The sequence below is a fragment of the Papaver somniferum genome, chromosome 9 (assembly GCF_003573695.1).
Source record: "Papaver somniferum cultivar HN1 chromosome 9, ASM357369v1, whole genome shotgun sequence".
Taxonomy (NCBI): Eukaryota; Viridiplantae; Streptophyta; class Magnoliopsida; order Ranunculales; family Papaveraceae; genus Papaver; species Papaver somniferum.
The window spans coordinates 31,120,335-31,130,066 of NC_039366.1; the positions used below are offsets into that span (position 1 = coordinate 31,120,335).

General features: G+C 34.3%; 2 protein-coding genes across 11 annotated transcripts; one reads left to right on the top strand and one right to left on the bottom strand.

The window, feature by feature from the left end:
- The first annotated feature begins 772 nt into the window (after positions 1 to 772).
- Positions 773 to 5,451, top strand: LOC113308222. 8 transcript variants are annotated; one of them, XR_003339594.1, is made up of 8 exons: positions 773 to 1,023; positions 1,403 to 2,132; positions 2,239 to 2,338; positions 2,671 to 3,268; positions 3,366 to 3,493; positions 3,595 to 3,714; positions 3,845 to 4,329; positions 4,426 to 5,442. XR_003339594.1 is itself a non-coding variant. In XM_026556701.1 (8 exons), exons 4-6 carry the CDS (start codon positions 2,776 to 2,778, stop codon positions 4,046 to 4,048), a joined length of 810 nt encoding a protein of 269 aa, XP_026412486.1. In that variant the 5' UTR covers positions 773 to 1,023; positions 1,403 to 2,132; positions 2,239 to 2,338; positions 2,671 to 2,775; the 3' UTR covers positions 4,049 to 4,329; positions 4,426 to 5,081; positions 5,176 to 5,451. The 8 variants fall into 8 exon arrangements, 5 of the variants coding, with proteins under 5 accessions (XP_026412486.1, XP_026412487.1, XP_026412485.1 ...); XR_003339595.1 differs by having other exon boundaries at positions 3,858 to 4,329; XR_003339593.1 differs by having other exon boundaries at positions 3,589 to 3,714; positions 4,426 to 5,441.
- A 159-nt stretch (positions 5,452 to 5,610) lies between these two features.
- LOC113308647 lies at positions 5,611 to 9,043 on the bottom strand. 3 transcript variants are annotated; one of them, XR_003339962.1, is made up of 4 exons: positions 8,655 to 9,043; positions 8,378 to 8,443; positions 6,802 to 7,732; positions 5,611 to 6,675 (listed from the first exon to the last, which is right to left on the bottom strand). XR_003339962.1 is itself a non-coding variant. In XM_026557109.1 (3 exons), exon 3 carries the CDS (start codon positions 6,507 to 6,509, stop codon positions 5,913 to 5,915), a length of 597 nt encoding a protein of 198 aa, XP_026412894.1. In that variant the 5' UTR covers positions 6,510 to 7,744; positions 8,378 to 8,443; positions 8,655 to 9,043; the 3' UTR covers positions 5,611 to 5,912. The 3 variants fall into 3 exon arrangements, 1 of the variants encoding a protein (XP_026412894.1); XR_003339961.1 differs by having other exon boundaries at positions 6,802 to 7,744; XM_026557109.1 differs by having other exon boundaries at positions 5,611 to 7,744.
- Between the last annotated feature and the right edge of the window lie 689 nt (positions 9,044 to 9,732).

Consider the following 9,732-nt stretch of genomic DNA (forward strand, 5'->3'; position numbering starts at 1 on the left):
ATGTTGGATAATGAACTAAAACAAGTTCATTCTGAGCGATGAACTACTATAGCAGTTCAAGTTCTTTTCCATAACTGTTACCGCCTTTAACCCATCCATAAGAGAGGGATATCCCTTCCCTATCCTTCTCCATCCCTCAAAACACAAAAAACTCAAGTCCTGTGGTCTCTCATATCCCTACATGAGTAGGGATACTCACCTCTTTTTCTACTTGTCTGATCAGATCTGATCAGGCTTGTAAGGAAGGGAAATCACACGGGTATTCAGTACCCGTATTATTTTACGCTTTACGCGTACTGAGTACCCGTAGCTTTTTACACGGCTACTGAGTACCCGTTTCTGGATTTTAAAGTTTTACCTTAAAACTTTCCTTTTTCACTTTTTTTTTTACTAAAACTCTTTTTTTATCTATTATATCTCTTTTTTTATCTATCATATATCTTTTTTTTATTCTAAAATATTCTTTTTTACCTAAACAAATATATCCCTACGGAAAAAAAAACTGCGAAAAAAAATATGGATACTTAGTACCCGTTTGGCGCTATTCATATGCGTACAGAGTACCCGTTTCATGTAGGGAAGGGATGAGAGGACACCATAACAAGCTTGCCTTCCTTGTGCCATCCCTTCCCTACATTCGAGGGATAGGAAAGGGATAGCCAGCACCATAGTGCCTCTAACTGCACACACCCACCCATAACTGCACCCAACTTCACACACCCTCCATAAATGTTATTGCCTTTAGCCCCTCCATAACTGCACACATCTTCTTTTCATACTGGTCTTTTCATTTTTCATTTTCTCCTCTATTAAGTGATTCTCTTCGTCTTCTCCCCTAAAAAAAACATTCATCCATAAAAGAAAATACAAAATCAGAAAACCAAAAAAAAAAAAAAAAAAAACGGAAAAACCTAAACCCTGAAATGAAGACGAGATCTTCATCAAAATCAGATAAAAACAAACAATTTGTTGTATTTAACCAAGAAGAAACAACGAACGAAGAAGATGAGGAACAATTTGAAGGTACGATACATTAACCTAAAAATTTGATAATTTTTATTTTAATTTTAAATGCATGTTCCCCTAACATGAATGTGTTGTTGATACATTAACCTAGAAATTGGATAATTCCAATTTTAATTGGATAACCTAAAAAGAATATACCATTAATCTAAAAAATTGGATAATTTCTATTTTGAAGATAGAGTTCATCAAAGTTTATTAACTCTGCATTTCTGATTTGAGTTGTTCATGCATGCTTCTAAATGATAACATTAAAAGTTTATTTTAGTTACTTTAAGTGTTTTTTATTTTTTTGAGTTCCTCCTGTTTGATGAACTCTAAGTTCTCAATCTGTTGGTCATATTTTAGTTACTTATAACTTTTTTCTTTTTCTATGTAGACAAAGATGCAACTAAAGGTGGTAAAAACATAAAGTTTAAGGGTGGATTCAAAGCTTTCATTACTCTTACTGATAACATTAGAAAACTGTCAGAAAAGGAAGCTCTAAATGAACAACAGATTAAACTATTAAAGAAAAGTAAATTCTGGAAGTGATGCAAGTTTTTCTTGAAGATAAAATTGATGCCTCAAAGTGGTTTAAGACAGTGAAAAATTGTCAGATTCTCTTGGAAGCAAACGAACAACTTCCTGGGCAAGATGGTGTATTTCAGTTCATAATTGGGGATGAAACATACGTCATTCGAACTTCACCTGAAGAGTTTTCAGTAACGTTTGGCATTCCTATTCCGTGTATTGAAGATGAAGGAGGAATAGAAGATGCATTGTTGGAACCCAAAAGTATGACTGATTACAGACTGGGAAGGTTCTATACAAAACATAAGTTTATTCCACCCTCAAGAAAAGATAATGACATAAGAAATCCAGAATTGAAAACTAAGATCCTTGAATTGGTTAAATCCAAGGCACACAATCAAGATCTTGTTACAATGATGGAGTTTTTCTTGTTGTCAACAGTCTTCGTTACTACCGGCGATGGAGGTTCCATCAACACTAAGTACATAGGCTTCCTAGAGTCTGAGGATAGAGTATCCTGGCCTCACTTAATACACAAACATATTGTGGAAAGCTTAAAGAGAGAGTCAACTGAAGGATGTCATCTGTTTCTATTGGTAAGATGAACTTTAAATTGTGTTATGAAGACTTGTTTATTTGGACCAAATAGTGTAACTAGTGTTGATGCTTATGACTAACTAATGTAATTTCTTTTGACTAAAGGTTTGGCTTGTTGAGCATTCACAATTAGCACCCAAGTGCAAGATGGAATATCTACGACATTTGCAAAAAAATGGAAAAGGATGTTTCTAAATTTGGAAAGGTACACACATTACTTTAAAAACATTTTGCTTATGTTGATGGTTTTGGTGAAATTCATCTTCTCTGATTGAACTATTTATTCTTATATGAGTTCATCCTGGTTGATGAACTCTTGGTTTCCTTTATATTCTTATAAGAATTAAAGAGTTCATTTTGTTTGTTGCAGATCATTTTCTTTGTTGAACTATTCAGTTATGGGAGTTCATTTTGTTTGTTGAACTATTGACTTCCAATGTACTTTTACAGTAGTTCATCCTGTTAGATGACTACACTTTAATTGAACAATTATTTTCATTCCCCGAGTTAATCTGGAATCCATTTTGTTATATGCAGCCGTCAGAGAGTTTCTCAGAGGAGTACACTTTAATTGAACAAGGAATACTGACCGAAGAAAGAACAAAGACGAAAGTTGAGTTGCTTTAAGAAGCATATGACGATATGGCTAGTCAGGTAGAAAAACTGAAAACTGCACATGTTAAAGAATTTGAAGTAATTAAATCTAAACATGCTAAGGAGATTAAAGAGTTGAAAGTAAACCATGTAGCGGAAATGGCAAATCGTGAAGTTCAGCAAGAAGAGTTAGAATCTAAACTTCCAGAAATGACAGTTGGAAAAGATTTTTTTGGTGAAAAGATTGACCTCCTTGCTAAACACTTGGCATCAAAGAAATCTGAAGTTGATGGCATTCTGAAAAGTGAAGGACTTGAAAAAGCAATTGAATACATGACTAATTTGACAACAAAATTCTTACAACTTGCTTTTGACAATGAGTACAAAAATTCACTGTTGGCTTCTGAAATTAACAATGAAGTTAACTTGAATGATGGTACTTTGAATGTTACTGGTGGTGAAATAGAAGCTGAAAATTTTCCAAAAGCAACCAGTTCACAGGCAGTTCTTCCTGAAAATGAAAACCAAAGCATGGATTTAGGTAAAAAAAAAAGACTTGTTTTGTATTACATTGTTTGAATTTATACTAGTTTTGTACTATGAACTAAAACCTGTCTACAATGAACTTGTAAACTAAGATGAAGAAATACCAGTGCTGAGAATCAAGATGCACAAAAACCGGATGTTGTTAGTGAAGGTATCGAAGCTGATGAAATGGAAACCGATGGATTTTTTCCTGAGAATGAAACCCAAAGCATGGATTTAGGTAAAAAAATGACTTGTTTTATATTAAATTGTTTGAATTTATACTTGTTTTGTACTATGAACTAAAAACTGTCTACAATGAACTTGTAAACTAAGATGCAGAAATACCAGATGCTGAGAATCAAGATGCACAAAAACCAGATGCTGTTAGTGAAAGGATGGAAGCTGATGAAATGGAAACCGGTGGAGTTCATTCTGAAAATGAGCAATGTGTGGATATAGGTAATTATTTCTTTTGTAAAATTCATTCGCCTGAATTTGTAGTTCATCCCGTTGAATGAACTCTGACTGGTCATTATCTATATTCTTATGAACTTTTGTATAACTGGATACTTTTTTTTTTCTTACTCAGTTTTTTATAACAGCAGGTCAGAGAATGGTGGGTGGCCCAGAAGATGATGGATGTCAGAGTAAGTCAGAGCATGAAACTCCACCTTCTGTAGAGACATCTACAAAAATGATTAGTGCAGAACCCAGAGTAAAGTTAACAATAGTACCAAAAAAAAAAAAACAGCGTCAAAGCATAAGACTACCTCTATTGCTGATGCTAATGTAAATTCAAAAAGGAAAAGAGTAGAAACTGAAGATGTAGTAGAAGCTGAAAATAAATTAAGAGAAGAAAAAGAAAGAAGGCCAAACTGCAGATGTTCTGGAATAATTAGAAAGTTCAACTCCACCGGTTGCTGAAAATCAGGTTGCACAAGCGCCACAACCAAGAAGAGCCATAATTGATATCATACCGAATCTACCACACCTGCAAACATCTCCATTTTACTCAATATTCAATGATGTTCAGAAGGAAAAATTTGAAGAATTCTTCAACAAAGCTATGGATAAGTATGTTATTAGTATTACCCATTGATAACTTAGTCTTAGTACTGTACATTGAATGTTTATGTTAAACATATAATTTATTTTTTTATATGTTTGCAGCCAGTCAGCTTGGAAGGCAGCAGAACCACCTTTGCTAGGTGAAGAAAAACCAAATGAACTGTCAGTGCAAGCTAGTGAGATTGTGTCACTCCTGTTCAATAAATACTTGGACAACACCTTGCTTTTCTACTACAAGTTCAGAAAAAATAAAGCTGCAAAAACAGAGAGAATGAACTTGGGGAGCCAGGATAGTGAGACTCCAACAAGGTACATCAATTTTGCAATTATGCCTCCAACTGCATTTGTAAGTGTATATTACATCAAACTTCTAATGAACTGCTAATTTTGGCTATTAATTCTGTCTAATAATGATGGATAAAAACCAAATGAACTCATAACTTGCTTTTTCATTTTGATAAATTAACTATTATTCATTTTTATAAATGGACTCTTTAATAATGATGCGCATTACTTGATGTTTAACAATTTTCCCTTTTAGACACATTTGCAAAATAAAGATGTAAACAGAGAAGTTCATGGTTTTATACAAAACATGGACAACAAAACCAAGAAGCTATTAATACCAATGAACTATGACATAAAAATTGGCAAAGCTAGAGCTAAAGGGCTTGTAGGGGATCACTGGCATCTGCTAGTATTGGACGTTGGTAAACAACATTGGGAGCACTACAACTCTCGCATAAGAGGTAAACTTGGTAAGCAATGTGGTATTGGTGCAGGAAATATGGCTGATTACTGCATGGCATACATCAATAAATGACTTGAAGCTAATAACATGCCAATATGCAGTACTTTTGTCTTTGAAAAACTACAACGAATACCGGAACAAGGATCAAATCCAGATTGCCTGTTATATGCATGTTACTGGATAAAGAGAAGTATCAAGCCAAGCCCAATACCGATTTAAACAAAACTCAAATGATGAACAAGATGCAACTGAAGAGAGTTGATATGCCTTTCAAGCTTCTTACTGCAACAGGAGAAAATGAAGATAGTTGGGGTGAATCCACTAATAGTGACTACTTGAACAATGTCGCATATGATCTTGGTTTAGATTAAATAGAAAAACTTTATTAAAATGTATGGTTCTTTTTTATCTCTAGTATCAGTTCATGTATGTGTTTTGGATGATATATTACATATGAATTAACTTAAATATGCGTTTTCTATGAAAAAAAGCATGTGAAAAACAGATTCATATAAGGTATGGACTGTTGATACCTGAAAATTTCATATTAAGTAAAACATGTTTAGTACAACATTTATTTGGTTCATTCCAAAAAAAGAACCGTCATATGGTAAAAATGATTCAAGAATCCAAGTTCATTCTGGACACTGAACTCTAAAATCAGTTGAATCGGTTCATCCGAATAAATGAACAACATTTCAGAAAACTAATACCAATAAAAAGGTTCATTCTAAAAAATGAACTAGAACAACATTTTTCTAAAAAGAAAAAAATTAGTTTAAAAAACTAAAGTGGAAAAAGAATATTAAAACAATACTAATAGCAGTTCAACAACATACTACTCCAGCAGTAATTGACGACGGGTAGCTTTGTTATGATTCCCAATCTTCTTGCAATTTGAGAATTTCATAGGCCTCCTCTCCTTCTCATAGGCACCGCGAATACGCTTCTTTGATGGGCTTCCTGGAGCTGGCCTTGGAGTACCAGGAAAAACTATGTCTTCAGGTTTATACACTTCAGGCCTATCGAAGTTGGGAATGGGTCGAATTGCAGGAGTATAAGAATTACGAAAATGATTTGAACCAAAGTAAGGATGAATATACATCAAAATCTCAGCACCCTTGAGAGTAATAGTGGCAGTGGCGTGAGCACAAGGGAACCCAGACACTTTATATCTCTGGCAAGTACAGGTCATCTGCATAAGATCAACATCATGAGAGCTGGGAGAGTGCACCTCATATATATCGTTACCTGACTCGGTAACATTCCATGGACGACCTATATCGACATGTTCCTTGAATATATCTTTGTAGATGAGAGTCAAACTATCTAGATAAGTTCTACCAAGCTCGTGCCTCTCTGAACTCATCCTCATAATCTTTATCCCGAGCTCATCAACAAGAGCAGCTGGAGGCAAATTCCTTTCACGATGCATCTAGTTATTGAAATATTTTACAATACTTGATGAGTGTGTCATATACCTATATCCTATGAAGAAAGCAATTGCCCGGTGCTTGGGATCGGTATTTCTGAGGTACTTGGTAACCCAACCACATCCAATAATACACATCTCATTCAAAGCAGACTCATATTTAGCAACACTGTAACAATATGCAATTTTATGGAAAAAATTCAGTACTTGTTTATACTTATCATGTCCTTTCTTGATAGGGAGGTTATTCTTCAAATGATAAAAAAAAGTAACTATGATGCGAGTTAGGAAAAACCTTAGGAATACTTTGCATCAGCCCTTCATGACGATCAGTGGTAAAGGTGATAGGACGAGAGTGCACACATACTGCAAGTTTTCCATGAACCACTCTCAACCTTCAATGTCTTATGAAGGAACTAAAACAAACGCGAAAGGCAAAAAATCTACAGTATAAAAGAAAATAACAGAACTAAAACTATCAGTTCATTGAGAAAAATATAAGATGAAACTGTCAGTTCATTTAGAAAACTACCGGTTCAAACTTAACATAGCTACCAGGATTGGTAGCCTCTATTGCTTGGACATACCAAACAAGATCTACAAAACCTTTTACATTATCACCATATATCTCTGACTGAGATGCTTCCTTCCTTTTATAAGCATGATGGTATTTTATGTTAATACCGTAACAACTCTTCACCTGAGCAACAATATCCAAAGGCTTTATCGACGGATTTGACTGTATTTGATCCTTGAATAGATGTTTGATCAATTTCTTCTTCACAGGGGGATCCTTCATCTTATAAGCACCACCACATGTATGATTTCTATTGAATTCCTTGATAGCAAAGACACTTTTAGCGGTATCAATTGGAATAATGTGCATATACCAAGGATAATCTGCATTCCTACCATACTTGACTGTGAACTTAAGTCTATCATCCTTAACCTTTGCAACTATATGACCATACTTGCTGCAATATTTGTCGACGGCTAAGCGCACCTCATCAACACCACCATAAAAAATTGACCAACACCTTTAAAAATATCCTCACAACCGTTAGACAAAAGAGGTTTTAATTCCTCATGACCTTCCATCAGGTATTTAATCTTTGAAGTCTCAGTGAACCCACTACATGACTCATTGTCACTGAGCGACTGCGTGGAAATACCATATGAAGATCTAGAAGCACCACAATTAGAATCCCCCTCAACGAACAGATCAACTGTGACAATTGCTTTGAACAAGAAACAACTATTAGACCTTGAAGAGCAAAATCACAATGTGAACACTTTATCACAACCTTAGCCATGACTAAATCTTATGCTCTGAGGAGTCAAGTTTCTCCAATAATCACAAACATATATTTTCAGGTCACGAAGCATCGACTATAAAGAAACTTCTAATGGAATTCCATGTCCATTGTAGTACATATATGCATAACAACTAGAAAGAGACATACTGAACCTGAAAAATGAAGGTTCACATAAACAAATGAACACATACAACAAATAGTTCATTCTTGAAGATGAAGACCTTATTCTTTAACAAAGTAACTTCATTCTAACAGATGAACAAGCAGAAACAAAACTTCTTCTTAACTAAAAAAGAGTTTATTCTAACAGATGAAGCAAAAAAACTTAATTCATTACATTGTTCTTCAAAATAAAAAAACAAACTAATAAAAAAAACATAGATTGCAACAAATACTTATCTACAATGCATAAACTAAAACATGATTCATAAAGCATTAGGTTTTCATCAGTTCATTAACCTTGATGAACTCCTAGCGAGAAGAGAAAGACAGCTGATCTACAAAATTACTTTAAATGCAAAAACAATCAAAGAAAGAGTTAGTATGAAAACTCACCAGAAACAAGAAGAATTCCAAAATTACTTCATATTAATCTCCGCAAATCGAATGAACTCTTCCTCTCTGCAAAAATCGAATCAGTCTTCCTAATTAAAAAAGATCGAATCTTCATATGATCTACAATGCATTAACTGAAACATGATTCATAAACACATTGGGTTTTCATAAGTTCATTAACCCTGATGAACTCCTGGTGAGAAGAAAAAGACAGCTGATCTACAAAATTACTTCAAATGCAAAAACAATCAGAGAAAGAGTTGGTATGAAAACTCACCAGAAACAAGAAGAAATCCAGAATTACTTCAAATTAAACTCTGCAAAATTGAATCAAATCTTCGTCTCTGTAAAAATCGAATCAAATCTTCGTCTCTACAAAATCCAATATGACCTAAAACCAAAATCGTCGAATTTTCAATCTTCGTAAACCAAATCAGCTCTGGAAATTCGTCTTCGAAAACCAAAATCAGCTCCGTGAAATGAAAAAAATCAGGTAGGAAATCAAAATTAATCTGTTGTAAATCGAATATTCGTAAATCAGATGTAAAATCTTCTGTAAACCGAATTTAGTAACCCTAGGACCAGAAGAAAATAGATTTAGTCTAAAAAATTTCTGCAGCAGAAGAAAATCGACAACAGTTGGAGGAGGAGAGAGAAAAAAAATGAAACTGAATCTGTTATTTCTGAACATATACGGTAGGGAAAGGGTATTTTAGTAACGGAAAAAGTATATTCCATGTGGGTGGACAAAACCCTATGACCAAACGATAATTTTTAGGACCAAATAGAAATATTTATTTTGAACAAGGACCACGTAGTTTGGTGTCCCGGGGATCCCTCTCGGTGCTTAATTAGCATGCGAATAGTTTCTCTTCGTGTTTTTTCTCCTTATCGCTGAATTCACCATGAATAAGGGATAGAAGGAGGAGGAGACAACAACACAAAAATTAGCAAGAAACTAAAATTGAAGAGAAGAAGTGAGTTGTTAAACCTAACAATGAAGAGAACCAAAGTCTTCCCGTACAACAACAACAACTAAATATTGATTTTATAACCAAAACCATATCAAAATTCATCCGATCACCTTCTATGGGAACAACTCGAAAGCATTCGTTTGATGGCAAGTCTAATGGATTTGATCGAAATCAACAACCCCATGTGTTATGTGTATTATATAATCCCTTTGGTCTGAATCAAAAATCTGTGTGTATTATGTAGTCCCTTTGGTCTTCTATATAATCTTTGTTTCACAAGCAAAAAATAAAGTTTAGATTGTGGCAGAATTTGGAATTACATCGATGTTTTGTAATGTTGAGTCATGACCAAGGGTGGAACTACAGCCAGGCTTGACCTGG

What these genes read in the sequence shown, in the direction of transcription:
- LOC113308647 (XM_026557109.1), bottom strand. Translation starts at nt 6,509, where the DNA reads ATGCATCGTGAAAGGAATTTGCCTCCAGCTGCTCTTGTTGATGAGCTC.
- LOC113308222 (XM_026556700.1), top strand. Translation starts at nt 2,776, where the DNA reads ATGGCTAGTCAGGTAGAAAAACTGAAAACTGCACATGTTAAAGAATTT. An exon ending in AAACCAAAGCATGGATTTAG is followed by an intron (nt 3,269 to 3,588) that starts GTAAAAAAAAAA and finishes TTGTAAACTAAG; the next exon opens with ATGCAGAAATACCAGATGCT. An exon ending in TGAGCAATGTGTGGATATAG is followed by an intron (nt 3,715 to 3,857) that starts GTAATTATTTCT and finishes TTTTTATAACAG; the next exon opens with CAGGTCAGAGAATGGTGGGT.